The sequence below is a fragment of the Callorhinus ursinus genome, unplaced genomic scaffold (assembly GCF_003265705.2).
Source record: "Callorhinus ursinus isolate GAN/ISIS: 27379988/994484 unplaced genomic scaffold, GSC_fseal_2.0 scaffold75, whole genome shotgun sequence".
Lineage (NCBI taxonomy): Eukaryota > Metazoa > Chordata > Mammalia > Carnivora > Otariidae > Callorhinus > Callorhinus ursinus.
Genome location: NW_027397137.1, coordinates 4,710,902 through 4,726,673, shown reverse-complemented (window position 1 = coordinate 4,726,673; position 15,772 = coordinate 4,710,902). Strand labels below are relative to the sequence as shown.

The following is a 15,772-nucleotide window of genomic DNA, read 5'->3' as shown; positions in this document are numbered from 1 at the left end:
CCGGCCGCCGCCGCTCGCCCGCGTTGTGGGGGCGAGCGCGGCAGACCCTGGCAGCGGGCGGAGCAACCCAGTCGGGGTTCGGTCGCGCCTTCGCACCTCGGCTGTCTGTCGGTCGCCACGGCTCCGGGCGTTTGGCGGCGAGGTTAGCTAGCGTTGGGTCTTGGCCAGGAAGAGACGGATGGCCAATTTCAGTGGTCTAGAATCTTTAAGCCCACTCTACGAAAACTCCATCCGATCGACTGCTCACCTACGAGACAGACGGCGCCGAGTTTTTAATTGTATTGGACTCCTTGAGCCTCCAATGCGGGGTGGAGCCTGAGAAGGACGGCAGTCGTCGGGTTATGGGCGGGATGTTGGGGACAGCCCCATTGAGGGGTCGCCCTGATCGGGGCCAGGTCTGAGCCTCTGCTGCTGTCGGAGGCAGTGCCTTCCAGCGTCCCCCGTATCCGGGTCCCGGGGCAGGGGCGGGGCAGGGGTAGGGACAGGGCAGGTCCCGGTGCACAGGATGGTAGGGTCAGGATCAGGTCCCGAAGCAGGGGATGGCAGGGTCAGGGTCAGCTCTCTGTGCAGGGCATGGCAGGGGCAGGGGCAGGGTCAGCTCTTTGCAGGGGATGGCAGGGGCAGGTCTCGGTGCAGCGGATGGGAGGGACGGGGGCAGGGTCAGGTCTCTGTGCAGGGGTTGGAAGGGGCAGGTCCCAGTCCGGGTGGTGGCAGAGACAGTTTCCAGTGTAAGGGATGGCAAGGTCAGGGGCAGATCCTGGTGCAGGGGATGGCAGGGGCAGAGGCAGGTCTTGGTGTAGGGGATGGCAGCGACAGAGGCAGGTACACGGACAGATGCAGGGGATGATGGGCTGGTACAGGTCCCGGCATGGGCGCAGAGATTCAGAGCGTGTACTTGTGAGTCTGTTCCCAGGCCTGGAGAATGTTCAGAGGACTCTGGTGTTGGCTCCCTGCAATAACCCAGTACATTTGAACCCACAGGCTGGTTGTGCAATAACCCAGTACATCTGAACCCACAGGCTGCAGCCTAATTTGCAGACTCGGTGGGCATGTGGGGGCAAGTGAATGGATGCGATGGCATCTTCCAATTCATGGTGGTCGTCTCAGTTGCTTAGCCAGATATCTGGACTGACCTTCCCTATCCAGGGCAGACGAGGAGCCTGCCGTCAGAAGGCTTCGAGCCTTGCTAACGGAGCTTAGAGCCCAGCGAGGGAGCATACTCGCCAACCCCGTGCGGGCGGTGCCCTTGAAAGCATCGTCCCTTAGTGTAGCGTCTCTTGCCAAACAGGAAAGGTCCAGTTCGACTTATTTAACTTGACACTCACACTTGGGTCTCACCGTCCTTCTACTTTGCAGTTAACGAGTTTAAAGATCCGGTTAAGCCAGGAAAGCCGACGCGGAATCTCTCCGACCCCAACCCTCGCGCGCGGGGCCGAGAATGCCGCTCAAACTCTTCGAAGTTTGAGCCTCGCTGCTCTCCGTTTTCCGACGCCGGTGTGGCCGCATTCCCGCGCTTTCGGGCGTGAGGGGTCAGAGGGCGCGCCGCCGCGCAGACGCAGGGAGCCGAGGCTGCGGCGGCGGCCATGAGCGAGGCGGGCGGCGCTGAGGAGGCCTTCCGGGTCAGTGAGGAGGCCCAGCCTGTGTGGCGACCCGCCTGGTCTTGCCCCGTGGCTCCCCGGACTGCCCTGGGCCTCGTCCGTGGCAGGGTGGCCCCCGGGGTGGGGCTGGGGCCGCCGCCGCCGCCGCCGAGCGTGCGGGGCCTGCGCCCTGGGGCCGGGGGCGCGACGGCGGGACGCGTGGCCCGAGCCCGGCCCTCAGTGCCCGCTGCAGGGACGGCGCTGGCCGCAGGTTCCGGGGCTGTGGCCGCCGCTGCGCGGGATGGGCGAGACCCGGCTGACGGCGTTCGCTGAGGGTCGCTCCGCCTGCCCCTGCCTCTGTCCGTGGCCCGACGCCTCGAAGCGTGGAGCAGGCTAGCGGGGGGCACTGAGTGGGGGCCGCCGAACGCCCGCTTCCTCTCCGGGAGCTGGGCGCCGGGACGGACGGAGGCAGCGGCCGGCATCCCCCTTGGCGTTCGGGGGAGGGCTCGGGTGCACCCCTTGGCGTTCGGGGGAGGGCTCGGGTGCACCCCTTGGCGTTCGGGGGAGGGCTCGGGTGCAGGTGGAAGACGAAGACTGGCTCCCCCTTTGAAGTTCGCAGAGCGGAGGGCGCGTCGGCTGCAGACGTGCTTCTGAGGCCGTCGTGGGCAGGAGGTGTCGAGGGAAGGGAGCCCGCCGCCTCGCGCCGCCGTCGTCCGCGCGGAGACGTAGCGCTGTTAAACTCTGCTTGTTCTTCTAGCACGCGGGGACTAAAGAGGAGTTCGTTAAAGTCAGGAAGAAGGACCTGGAACGGCTGACAACCGAAGTCATGCAGATCCGGGACTTCTTGCCCCGAATACTAAACGGGGAAGTGCTGGAAAGCTTCCAGAAATTAAAGATTGTAGAAAAAAGTGAGTCTTACCTCCATTTAGCAGAGTCGTGGGCGGGGACAGCAGCCCGCGCGGCGGGTTGATGTTACGGGAACAACCGTGGGGTAGTGGTGCCTAAACCCTAATGCTGCCAAGTCCTTGTGCTGACCTTTGGGACAGCTACCCTGGAGTGGGTAGCCCAGACGTGGAAGTTGGCATTGGGGGAGGAGTGGCCAGCTTTCTGGAGTGTGTCTTCTCTTTCCAGCTCTCATCCTTGACGTAAAAGTTTGATACTCTTGTAATTGGAAAGCTCCACTCTACAACCTAGGTGCTTGTGTAAGTTAAAGATCTTGCCGCATGGAAACCTTGCATGGAGTTAAGTGTGTCTGTAGAGATAGGAGTGTGTTTCCTTGTTTCTAGGTGAATGGACATGTCAGTTTTTTTTAAAGATTTATTTATATATTTTAGAGAACGGGGTTGGCCGGGGGGGGGCGGGGGGGAGGCAGAGGGAGAGAGAGAATCCGAAGCAGACTCTCTGCCGAGCTCAAAGCCTGATGTGGGCTTGATCCCCTGACCGTGAGATCATGACCTGAGCCGAAACCAAGAGTTGGAGATGGTGACTGAGCCACCCAGGTGCCCCGCCAGCCCTGACAGGTCAGTTTCTAGCACTGATTTAAGTCCAGAATTGCCAGGACTTATCCATTCGGAGTTTGAGATTTGACTTGAGCCATTACATCAGGTATCAGTCTGGGAACCTATTAAAAGTTTTTAGATTCTGGGATCAATTCTGCACTTGCCTAACTGAGGCTGAATTACAGTTAAATCAGCCTTTGGTGCTTACAGCTGGTCTGGCACCCTGCATTGGACTATTCACCGTCCCTGCATGGTCTCTGGGAGAAGTGTTTCTGAGGGGCCCAGAGTGTTTCTCCAGCACTGGTGCAGACAGGAAGGTATCTGGACTCAACAGTACACACTTCTGGTTTGTGCAGATGGCACCTGGTCAAGAGGGCAGCCATGCACAGTTAGAAGGGAAGATGCTCATGGTCACCATAGCCCCCGTGCTGCTTAGTTTCTCTTCGGAATCTTCAGATCCACCCTGTGCTGCCCTGTGGCATGCTCTGGACGGTACGCCTGCTCCCTGCCTGCCTCTGACTTCCTTGCTGGCCGCCAGCAGGGCTCACCAGTGGAAGGCGTCACGGACGGAGCGAGAGACTGGGGTGTTTCCTCCTGCTCCTTCCATAGCTGTGACTCCCACCCTAGGACCTCCTTGACGGTCTCAGTTCTCGCTGGGCTCTGGTATCAGTTTTTCTCCGATTCCTCCATCTGGAGGACTTGGTGCTAGTCTCTCAGTGCCTCACCAGCCCCTGCTCTCCTCTCTGTAAGCAGTCCTTTCCACAAATCTCCACGTCTGGGATTTTGTCTCCCATGGAGACCCTGTGGGATATGCTCCAGGTCATTGGCTTCTTAGTCCCTGGTTCTGATCCCATGCTCAGCCAGAGGCCTTCTGAGAGCAGCTAGTCACCCACGTGCATTTATCGTTAGGGAAGGAAGGTACTGACCCAGAGTAGAGCGTGTCAGCGTGCTGAGTGGTTATGTCTCACTGCAAATTACTAAGCTGGCATTCTGAAAACGACCTCAGGGTCTCATGAATTGATTAGCATGAGTCAATCTTTAGAGATCACAAAATCAAAATTGTGGTACATACGAGAGCGAGGGCCACAGATGAATCTGTGGTGACTTGATCAGAGTTAGACTCTAGGAGCTCTTGCCTCACGGTCCCCAGGCCCTGTAGTCATCTCTTCCCGCTCTCTGGCCATCTTGTCTTGGTTTGCTTTGCTGATGCGTCCCCTGCAGCAGCCTTTCGGCTACTGGAGCTGCCCGAGGTTCAGGCCTAGGCCCCTCGTCCTCACTCCATGGCTTTTCCATGGGCGGTGTCATGCACACACAGCTTTGGTGCCCATCTTGATGCCAGTGGCTCCTAGGTTTCGCTCTGGCCCTGGGTTTGGCCCAGACCCCCAGGCTTAGTTGGGGCCCTGTGTCCAGCTCCTGCTTGGCTTTTCTTCTTGCTCGTTTCACCACCTCCATGTTTCAAATTCTCCATGTTTGTCTTAGCCTAATCAGCCTGCAGCCATCAGGAAGCACCTGTAGTCCCACGAGATCAGGTTTATTGGTTTGTTGTCACGAGGGAGACACACCCCAGAGGAACCGTGGGCATCTTGCCAATGAAAGGCTAGTGTTGCTGTGGGTTTTGGGGAAGAGTGGAATTTAGGTGAAGTGCACATTAAACCACACTTCGATGGGCTGTAAGCAAAGTAGGGCTGTGTGTGGGGCCATCACCGTATCCTACTACAGTGGGCCCAGGCCTCATTTCTTTGAAAACTACAAAGTTTAGCTCGATGTAGAATATTGTGTCCGGAAATCCCTCATTTGGAGCTCTGCAGCTAGCTAGAAATCAAGGCTGCTCCCCTTTGTCCTAGTTACTTCGATCCTACAGGGACAGTGGGATGTTTCCTTTTTACTGGTATAATTCCAAACAACAGAATTTCTGACGGTCTGGGATTTTATAAAATAAGCTTTTTGTGAACAAGAAATCAGCAGTCACTGAAAGGGGTCTTCATGATACTTTACTGTCCAGTCTGTTCTTGGGAGAAACATTGTTTCCTGTTAACTTGGAGGCTGGCTTTATACCTCTGTTGACACAGCCTAACAAACTGCAGGACAGATTTCTACTTTCTTACTTCTGACTCATGCTATCCATCCCCTTACCCCACCCCAGACTGGGCTTCCTCAGTCTCCTCAGGGCCTAAGCGTCCACCTAGAGACCTAGGATCCTCTTCATTGCCCACCTCTCTTCATTATTCACTCTCTTTCCAGCCCCCCAACCTCTCTTCCCATAAGTCCTGTACATTTCCCCTCATGGCTGTGTCCTGAATTCACTAGCCTGCCTCCACTGCCACCACCGAGCCCAGGCCACCATCGTGTTCCCCGAATCTCTGCCCCCCGTCTGTCCCCTCATTGTCACTTTCTAGTCTATCCTGTACACTGTCGCCTGTGTAGTTTTTAATAGTTAAGTTTAGTTATGTCATTCCCCTGCTTATGTCTTCAATGGCTTCTCCTTGCTTTTAGGATAAAGACCAAAAAAACACCTCCCCCCAAAACACTACCACCCAAAAACCTAAACAAAATGGTACGGTGGCTCGAAAGACTTTGTATTATTGGACTTAGCCTCAGGTGCAGACTCACGTCCTTATCTGACTACCTAGATAAGCTCTGTCCTCCTGTTAATCCTGTCAGGTGTTCCTACAGCACATGGTACTGTGCTTCAGATGAAGTCGCTTCATTGTCATCCTACTGTGTAAGTGGGCGGGAGGGCAGGGCCCCTGTTTTTGCCCCCTGTTGTGTTCTCTGTGCCTGAGTATTTGGTCCTGAGAGACTTCCCACCCCGTCTCTGTATGTTCTTCTTTCTAAATTGCTTGGTATCTCACGAAGCTAGTGTGCTCTAGGCACCTGGGTGTTAAGAGAAAGGGAGGGTCAAAGTGGAGAAAGGACTTGGTACAGGCTTGTGCTGGAGGCTTTACTGTGAACTTTGAACTTGAGCTGGCCCTTGGAGCCTTCTGCTTCTCTGGCCTGAGACCTGGCCTAGAAGATGTCCTCCTAGGGCATCTTTTACTCAGTTTTGGCTGTTGAATTTTTGCTACTTCGGTGACATGAAGGAAAACAAAGATTCCCTCCTTTTTCTTTTTGTAGAGACTGGGTCCGGTGACTCTTCCCTGGGCCTTCTGAGACAAATCACATGAGCCATGGCCTTGAGAATGGCTCCCCCAGAGACAATCCAAGGATCACAAGGAGGCAGCAAGAGCTGTAGGACATGTTGATCCCTCTGCCTTCCTGGCCCCATAGTCCAGGAGGGCTCTTGGCTTTGACCAGTATCAAAGCTTCCTTTGCTTCTATAGTGGGTGTATGCTTCTCAGCTTAGCAAGTGGCAAGGGGCAGCACAAAGGGAGGAATGAATGCAGGCCGGGCGAGAGGAGAGGGCAACTATACCTGGTTCGAGGGGCAGCTTCTTTTGGAGTGTAGGTATGGTTGGCTTGGATGGGCTCAGGCCCGAAAGGACCCACGTTGATAAAACGAGTGCCAAGTAGTGAATGAGACTTCATTCTGACTCTAGCATAGTAACTCCCTTTAGGAAACCGGGCAGGTAGATGGTGGAATTTGGAAGCGTACTGGCTAGGCTGTTGCCTGAAATCTTCTGGGAGTAGATGAGCATTGAGGAGTGAGGCATGCTTTGTTAGAAGGATAAGAGGAAGGTGTTTTCAGCCGGGTGATGGCGGGTGTGAGAGTCACAGGTGGGAGAGACGGCAGAGGTGATTGCTGGCTGAGAAGCTCGTTTTGCTGCTTGATATGTGGAGCAAGGATTGGGGCATAGCAGAGTCAAGGTCATTAAATGTCAGTGGCTTATAGAAGACGAAATAATCGTAGCTTATTGTTTTTAATTTGAGATGAGCGGCAGGTGGAAGTTACCCCATGGAAATGATATCAAAATGCGACTAAAATTACATTTTCAGGGGAATGATTTTCGTATCTGAGTGAAGGATAAGTTGGAAGAATTGGGTGGAAGATGAAGGAGAATTAATGATAGAGTGCTCCCCAAGGAAGGTCTTGGACTCATCCGAGTGTGGGAGTATGGCTGTGCAGATGGCGTGGAAGGGACGTATGAAGAAATGGTTAGTCTTGGTGAAGAAGGGAGGGCAGAGCTCGGCAGCGGAAATACGGAGCAGCCTGTACACCGCTTTGGACAAACTCCCAGGTGTTTCCCTGTCTGTAAAATGGGGACAGGAGTTGGCGAGGCTTAAGATGAGACTGTCTTGGGCGCCTGGGTGGCTCAGATGGTTAAGCATCTGCCTTCGGCTCAGGTCATGATCCCAGGGTCCTGGGATCGAGTCCCGCATCGGGCTCCCTGCTCCTTGGGAGCCTGCTTCTCCCTCTGCTTCTCTCTCTCTCTCTCTCCCCCTCTGTCTCTCATGAATAAATAAATAAAATCTTAAAAAAAAAAAAAAAAAGATGAGACTGTCTTTGGGAAGCGCGTGGCGTCGTGTGGGGCTCCAGGGGCGCCCTCAGGGAAGAGGACCTGTTCAGGTGGAGGGGGCCACTGAACATTTGGTGGAGTGAAGGAAGTGCTCTGTTCTTGACCTGGCACACTCCGTTCTGGCTTGAACAGCGTCACTCTGAATTTAGAAAAGGTGTAGGGAGCTTTGGAGTACGACTGACCTCGTTTGAATTCTTTTTCTTATCTGTGTACTATGGGGGTACCCATGGTGTCCTCATGCCTCCATAAGATGACTTGGCAAAGCAGAGCCTTGGAAGTACTTGGTAAAAGTCAGCCCACCCCCTTGTCTCTCACCCTTTAGCATCTGTTCATCTAACAATGGCGGAGTTATTACCGCGTCAATGTGTGTCAAAATGTTTGTTTTAAACCAGAGTCCTATTTTTTAAAGACTTATTTATTTTAGAGAGAGCTCGTGTGCACACGTGCAAGTGGGGGAGGGGCAGAGGGAGAGAACCTCCCATCCAACTACTAACCAGGCCTGACCCTGCTTAGCTTCCGAGAACAGAGGGAGAGAACCTCAAGCTGACTCCCTGCTGAGCGTGGACCCCCCCCCCCCAACTTGGGGCTCGATTGCACAACCCCGAGGTCATGATCTGAGCTGAAATCAAGACTTGGTCGCTAACCGACTGAGCTACCAGGTACCCCTAGAATCCTATTTTTTAAAAAATCCTATTTAGTATGTGGTTCAATATGTAAAATAGATAAAAGTTGCATTTCTTGCATATTTAAAAAATTCTGTTTAGAACATTACTTGTAAAATCGGTACAGTGGAGGTGTTTTGATGAAAACAAAATATAATATTAGAGATTTCGGAAATCAGATGCAGTACCATCCTCAGGGTCCAATTTCTGTTTTTAGTTTTGGTTGTTAGGTAACAAGGAAAAGACAAATCACAGAGATAAGGAATTGCAAATGGTGAAGTTTTTAAGCATTTCACTTTGAAGCATCAGGATGCTTTTCAATGAGACATCCGGAAGCTTGAAGCCAGTGGGGTCAGACGTTTTTGTCTCACAGTGAAGTCACAAGGTCTAATAATTCCTTGCCCGTCTTACTGGCACGGGTTCATTTGGAGAGAGATGGTGGAAAAGCCATTTGGTCTCTCCTATAGAATGCTTTTCAAATGCATATGCTGCCTTTGCCATGTTAGAGGATATAATTTAGAAACAACTCGATAAATTTAGAAACAAATCTTAGTGGCAGGTGTCAGATACTCAACCCAGAGTCTCCGTTGGAATTATGTAACATTTCCTGTTGACATCAAACATAAATTGCAGTCTCATTTCTGACACTTTAAAATCTGCAACATTAGTTTTGACCTTCTAAAATTTACTTAAATTCATGTTTAAGTGTTAATACTGTGAACCGGCCTTGTTTTGTTCCGTGAACATCAGTAATGAATATAAACTAGTGCAACCATGATACACTGGGGGGAGATTTGACTGATTTTCTCTTGGAACAGAAAAAAAGTTATTTTGTGTAATTTAAAATTTGTGCATGTCACCATGGTCCAGTAGAACTTTCTGTGATGATGAAGGTATTATGTGATTCATGTTGTCCCTGTCTGTTTAAAAAAACAGCCACTAGCCACATGTGGCCAACTGGCCCTGCACCAGTCATTGAAAAGTCAGCCTTCCCCTCCTGTACTACACGGTTGGTTTTGTTCTCAATGGCTGTGTATGTGTGGATTTGATTTTGAATTCTTCATTGGTTTTATTATTTATTTTTATATTGTTATTAGTATTTATTAGTTTTTATATTGATTTTTTTACTTCGTTGTGTTTTATTCCAGCTCCCTGATAAAATTCTTTCTGCCTTTTTGTTGGAACATTAACCATAGTTATTTTAAAGTCTGAATCTGGTAAATCCATTAGCTGGATCATCTTTTGGTCTGCTTGTAGTGTCTATTTTCCCTCTTGGTAATCGTGGTAATTTTTACTGATTAATGGATTTTTTAAAGTGAAAACTTGTAGAGACTTTGGATGATAGTATTTTTCTCTAGCAAGTCGTGCACGACACCCCCGCCCCCCAATGTCTGCCCACCTCTGCAGCCTCTGTGTGCCCACTTACGCATTGCTGAGCACCTGGGAGAGGGAGACGGCTGTGCCGTCAGCCCATTTTTCTGTGCTTCCATCTCCTCCGGGATCATGGCCACCCTAAGTCTTGGCTGTCCGACAGCTCTGTCCTGAATTTTCATTTCGCAGCTCCGTGCCACCGCTGACCGCTCTGCCCAGCTTTGCTGCCTCTGCCTGTTGTGCTGCTTTGGAATATGTCAAGGTCCCTGGGAGGAGTGGGGTGGGAGGCTGGGCTCCTGCACCTCGGTGCATGTTCGCCCTCTCTAGGTCCTGGCCTGAGGGCCCCTGTGAGTCAGTAACTCTCACCTTCAGAGGAGTTAGTTTTTTTTAAATTCTGCTTTTCTAATTATTCTCAGTGGGAAGATTGATCTGATGATTGATCCATCATAGCTGGAAATGGAAGTCCTTCCATATAGGTGGTTGTGATTTTTAAATTGTTAAAAACACATTGTAATGTCATACAGTAAAGATAGGCGGTGGAGATGTTCCAAATTAAAGGAGGCTAAAGATAAAACCAAAGGCCATACCTGATCCTAGACTGGTCGTTGTATTGGGAAGGAAGATTGGCAGAGATGACACAATGGAGAAGGGAACGTCCCAGGTCTCCTCTCGTCCCTGGTCCCTGTGGAGCCTGTCACCATCCAAATCTAACAGGAAGCAAAAAGCCAGGAAGCCCGGGTGCTGTGGATGATGACTTTAGCTTCTGGGGAGCACAGAGCAGGGTGGAGAATGGATCTAAAGGGCACGTGGAGATGGTCCAGCGTATAGTGGCCTGGGAGAGAAGAAGAGAGACTTAGAGGGGCTTATGGACAGAGGAGGGGAAGGTAGCCAAGATGGAGAAAGTAGAGACATACGTTATTTGGGTATATCACTCCTGACACCCAGTCGTTAACTTCGTATTTGTAGGCCAATAAATGAAAACATTTCCTGACTCTCTGGTTTGAAAAGTACGTTAGCAAAACTCACTTGATTGACTTCAGCAAGACTGATCTTAGTTTAAAAAAAAAAAAAAAAAAAAGGACTGATCTTAGTATTTTGTGATGGTATTTATTTTCAAGTGTTCAGTGAATGTAGTTGATAAGTCCATCAGGGAGGTGTTCACTCTCTGCCTGGCATCTGTCAAGCACAGCTAGGTGATGTAGGGGTATGCAAAGGACAAAATCTGACCCTTTTCCTTGGTAATTGACAGGTAGACTAAGGAGCTCCAACCCTCAGATGTTGAAGTTAGTGATACAAGGTGCTGCCAAGTCCATTGGCAATGCCAGTATAGAACAAATTCCTGTTAGTCACACATTTTCTTCATCTTATAAAAGATAACTCAAATGGCCTTTAAGTTAGAAGATGAAGAGTGGTTTGGGGAGCAGATTTTTAGCAGTGCAGGAAAAAAAATGCTATTTCCGTGTTCTGGTTCCAACTCTTTCCCCTCACCCACCCCCTTTGAATTGTTTTAAAAAAATTGACAAAGTGTTGTTTGGCTGGCTTATAGTGGGTAGAAGGATTTGAAATGCACTTAAGCTCTTTAACTGAAGCCCCCACCCCTTTTTAATGAACGCTGAAATAGTCTCATTTTTTCATTTTTTCACTTTTTGAACTTAAATTGTTGACAGGCTGATTAAGTGAAAACGAGGTCTTTAGGGTGGTGAACCTGATCCCGAATGACTGGTGTCCTTATAAAAGGGTACATTTGGACACAGAGACAGACGTGCACGGGGAAGCTGATGTGAAGAGACTGGGAGAAGGCCCAGAGACAGGGAGGCGGTTGGGAATTCTGTAAGATCGAGGCTGCTGAAAGGTGGAGGAGCCAGGGAAGGATCCTTGCCCCCAGGTTTCAGAGAGAGCCTGAGCCTGCTGACACTCTGGTCTCAGGCCTGTAGCCTCCAGAACTAGGGGAGATGTTTCTGTTGTCATAAGCTGTCCACTTTATGGTGCTTTGTTACATACCTTCCAAATCTCAATTCACAGTAAAGATGGGGTCTGTTAGCAGCGAACTGTAAAATCTTTTCTGAACCTATTAGTGATATGAAGGGAGAAGTTAAGAGCTATTAAAACCCCTTTATTTTGGATTTGAGACTTTAAGCTGTTTTGGTCAAAACCAATCCTTTCATATTAACACAAAACAACTGATAGTTTATTATGCTTGTTATAAGCATGCCAGGTGGTAAAGAAAGGGTAGGAGACATTGATCCCTTTCGTATGGTTTACATTTCTTTGCTCAGTGTTTTGGAAATGCTGCTTTTCCTTTGTAGCTCTGTCTCCTCTCGGTAATAGTTCTCTATGCCCTTCCGGTGAATAAGTTAAGCATTAAGAGATACAGCCATTCTCGTGTTCTTAAAACTTTCAAAAAAGGATTGTGAATTTCAGAAGCCATATCAATATGGAAGTGGCCTGTGATGCAGATGGTTTCTATATATTGGGAGTCTGTCTTGGCCACCCTTTCATTCAGTTAACAGTTAAATGGAGATTGCTCCTTCATTGTGAGTGCTAACGATGAGCAGTTCGAAGACAGTTTGGGCTGAGTGGCAGCTTCTTCCCTTTTCTGGTGTGGAGGGTGGGTAAGATAACGTCTTGACTGTGCAGAATGTGTCACTCACTGTCCATATTCTTTCTGCCCCTGGTGTTTTAAAAAAAAAAAAATCACAGAAGCGGTATATTCTCATTAGGAGACATAGAACCAAAGTGGCTGTGTATTTTTTTCTACTCAAGGATTAGCAGAAGGAATGGGTAGAGAAGTGAAATTCATTTGTGTGGCAAATATTTGTTAAATTCCATGCACCATTGTAGGGATTTGGGGTGTATCAGAAAACGAACCCTGAAAATGCCTGCCTTGTGGGGTTTGTTCAGGGTGGCAGGCACTGCTGGGGGCCAGGCTGAGAAAGCAAGGGTTTGCCCGTCTTGTTGGAAGGTGGCGGCAGTGCTCCCAGCTGGCCACAAGGCGGCGGCCTCGTGCAGCAGAAAGGCACCTGCCGCCTCCGGGTGTTGGGGGTGGGCAGGTGTGGCACCCAGGATGCTGACTTTGAATTCTCTGGGGTGCCTGGGGGAGAGTGGGACGTCTGACGCTGTCCCCTCATTATAGTAGCCTATGGAAGGTCATGTATGGCTACCCAGAGCAATTATGAAGTTGCCCTAATGAAAATCTTTTGGGTGGCCAGTATTAATTCCCACATATTTTTATACACAGTAAGGCTTGTAGAGATGGAATTTTATATCTTCTTTGCCACGTTTGAGTGACATACAGCTTTAATGATACACAAAAATTGAAAAGTAAACCGCAAAGAAAAAGTTTGCAGCACTAGTAATTTTATTGTAGTTCCTTTTTTCATTTTGTTTTTTGGTGACCATATGCACGTCATAGTTCATTCATAATTATAACTACGTAAGTTTTCATTTAACATTGTGACGCAGGGCAGCTGTGTAGCTTTTAAAGCATAGCCCTTGACTGATAGTTGATTTCTTGGGCAGCCAGCATTTGGAGGGCAGAGTAGAATTCCGGGGAGAGTCCCACAGTGTGATTGTAGAAGGGAAGATTTGAGGCAGAAGAGATAGTCCCACTTTACTTCACGTGGTTTCTGAGAAATGCATTTTAAGAGAAGTTCTGCCAGCTGGTTTCATAATCTGTAACTGAATATTTAGCATTAGGTGCTCATCTTCCCTCTAGGGCAAAGGTTCCCTGGGAAATGCAGACTCCCTTCATTTCTCCACAGCTCTGGGTTTGCCCCTGCTGGTCTTGGCAGCCCCCCCCCCCCCCCCCCCCGCCTTCTCCGAGTCTGGCCATGAAGCCGCCCGCCTCCTCTTGTCTGCACCTCACTGGACGGAGCGCTGTCAGCCATCTCCCCTCTCAGGTGGGGGGAGGTGCCAGTTTTCAGGCTGCTGCCTCCCACTGCCTTCTGTTTTTTCCGCCCCCACGTTCCTGAGGCTGGGCTCCCTCATTGGTGTTCACTGGTTTTGTGTTGATTTCATTTTGTTAATGACCAGAGACCAGGCTGTTGTCCTGAAACGCTTTCTCAAAGTCTCTTCCCGGACCAGTGGCATCTGCCTCACCTGGGAACTTGCTGGAAGTGCAGATGCTCTGGCCCACGTCAGGCCTGCTGAATCAGAAACACTGACGATGATTGGGGTGGGGGGGAGGGGGCAGCAGCCTGTGTTTGAACAAGCCCTGTAGAGGATTCTGGTGGACACTAGCATTTGGGAATCACTGTCCACAAGCATTGCTACTTTCATCAGAGAAGGTACGCCATTAACTCTGAGTACTGTATTCCACCTCGAATCTCAGTATATACGGTAGCATAAAAATTGATGATTTCTTAGTGCCTGAAGTCAAGACGCTTAAAATTTTAAGTTCTATATTTCTTTGCTTTTTAAATGTCAGTATTTCTGCATCATAATATCGTTCATTTAAAGTTGATAAAACTTTTGATTTCAGACATTAAGGTGGATGTCTTGGGGATTTTTGTTGGCGATTTGAATCACCATCTAAATGAATCTGGTGGAGAGGAAGAAAGCCATAGTTCCCTGCTTTCACTGGGCCTTTTCCTGTCTGCTCACCATTGCTGCCAGCCCTCCACTGACTGCCACTGCAGTTCTTCCTCCTGAGTCAGTCTGCCAGTTGGTGAGACGAGCGCTGTGAATCAGCCCCGGCTGGCGCCGTCTCCTCGCTGAGCTGCCTCCCGCTTTTGATGGAGCAGATACAAGTCTGCCACGAGACAGTCGGGCTTCTCAGCCCTGCTTTCAATCTCTTACATAACCCACTTCCTTAAAACCTTGAGTACAAGTCTGGCAGTAAGATGAGGTCTTAACAACATAAGACTGAAAACAACAACAACAAAAGTACTTTCTGGTATGGGCTAAAAACTGATAGAAACCTGAAAAGCAGAACTTTCAAATGTTGGCCACTGAAGGACTGGTTCTGTGACTAATCCCACCTGAGCAGCCAGTGGCCCGTTTTCCTAAGATGTTAGGCACATTGGATTCTTAGAGGAGATTCGTGACTTGAAACATTGAGTTATTGTCTCTCTTCTTCTAGAACTGGAAAGGAAAGAGCAAGAATTAGAGCAACTGAGAATGGATTGTGAGCACTTCAAAGCCCGCCTAGAGACCATGCAGGCTGACTGCATGAGAGAGAAGAAGGTACGATGCTCTCACAGACCGAGCTTGCAGAGTGGTGTGGCTGGTGGCCGTTCTAGCCCGTAAGCCTCAAGACAGTGTATTTTAAAATATATGGAATTCTGGGGGCGCCTAGGTGGCTCAGTCAGTTAAATGTCGGACTCTTGATTTTGGTCATGATCTCAGGGTCGTGGGATCGAGCCCCGCATTGGGCTCAGCGCTTAGTGTGGAGTCTGCTTGAGATTCTCTCTCTCTCTCTTCTGCCCCTCCCCCTCCCTGTGCTCTTGCATATGTGTACGCACTTTCTAAAATAAATGAATCTTAAAAAATAACAAAATGTATGCAATTCTGAATGGGTTGGAGAATAGTCGAACATTGGGATTTTATAACCATTTAATGTGGAAAATATTTACTGGGTGCCTTGTGATTGTCACTTCCTGTTAACTTTACTTTTATTACTTTTTTTTTTTTTAAGATTTATTTATTAGAGAGCGTGTGTGTGGGCACTTGAGCGCAGGGGTGGGGGTACAGAGGGAGAGAGAGAAAGAGAGAAGTAGACTCTCCACTGAGCGTGGAGCCAGATGCGGGGCTCTATCTCAGGGCCCCCAGGATCATGACCTGAGCTGAAATTAAGAGTCAGACACTCAACCAACTGAGCTACCCAGGCACCCCTAATTTTTATGTTCAATAGACCACTTCAGGGGCGGCTGGGTGGCTCAGTTAAGCGTCTGCCTTCAGCTCATGTCATGAGTCCTGGGATAGAGCCCTGCATCAGGCTCCCTGCTCAGCGGAGAGCCTGGTTCTCCCTCTGCCCCTCACCCTGCTCATGCTCTCTCTCACTCTCTATCAAATAAATAAATAAAATCTTAAAAAAAAACCAAACACTTCAGAATATTAGAAGTCACAGTATGATAAGAATCTTGAAAAAAGTGCACATAAAAATTTATAATCAGAGACGTATTAACTACAAATATTTGTAATTAACTTAGGGGATCGTTTATTGATATTTTAGAAATAACCAATATGTTTTATTATTTGCTGAGACTAATA

General features: G+C 49.4%; 1 protein-coding gene across 1 annotated transcript in view; it reads left to right on the top strand.

Annotated features, from left to right (window-relative positions):
- Nucleotides 1-10: 10 nt before the first annotated feature.
- Nucleotides 11-15,772, top strand: part of HSF2BP (heat shock transcription factor 2 binding protein) — a 118,055-nt gene continuing 102,293 nt past the window's right edge. The window contains exons 1-4 of the mRNA XM_025863556.2: nt 11-142; nt 1,357-1,619; nt 2,335-2,485; nt 14,643-14,746. Of these exons, the coding sequence (XP_025719341.1) occupies nt 1,584-1,619; nt 2,335-2,485; nt 14,643-14,746 (291 nt within the window). The 5' untranslated portion in view covers nt 11-142; nt 1,357-1,583. The remainder of the gene's footprint in view (nt 143-1,356; nt 1,620-2,334; nt 2,486-14,642; nt 14,747-15,772) is intronic.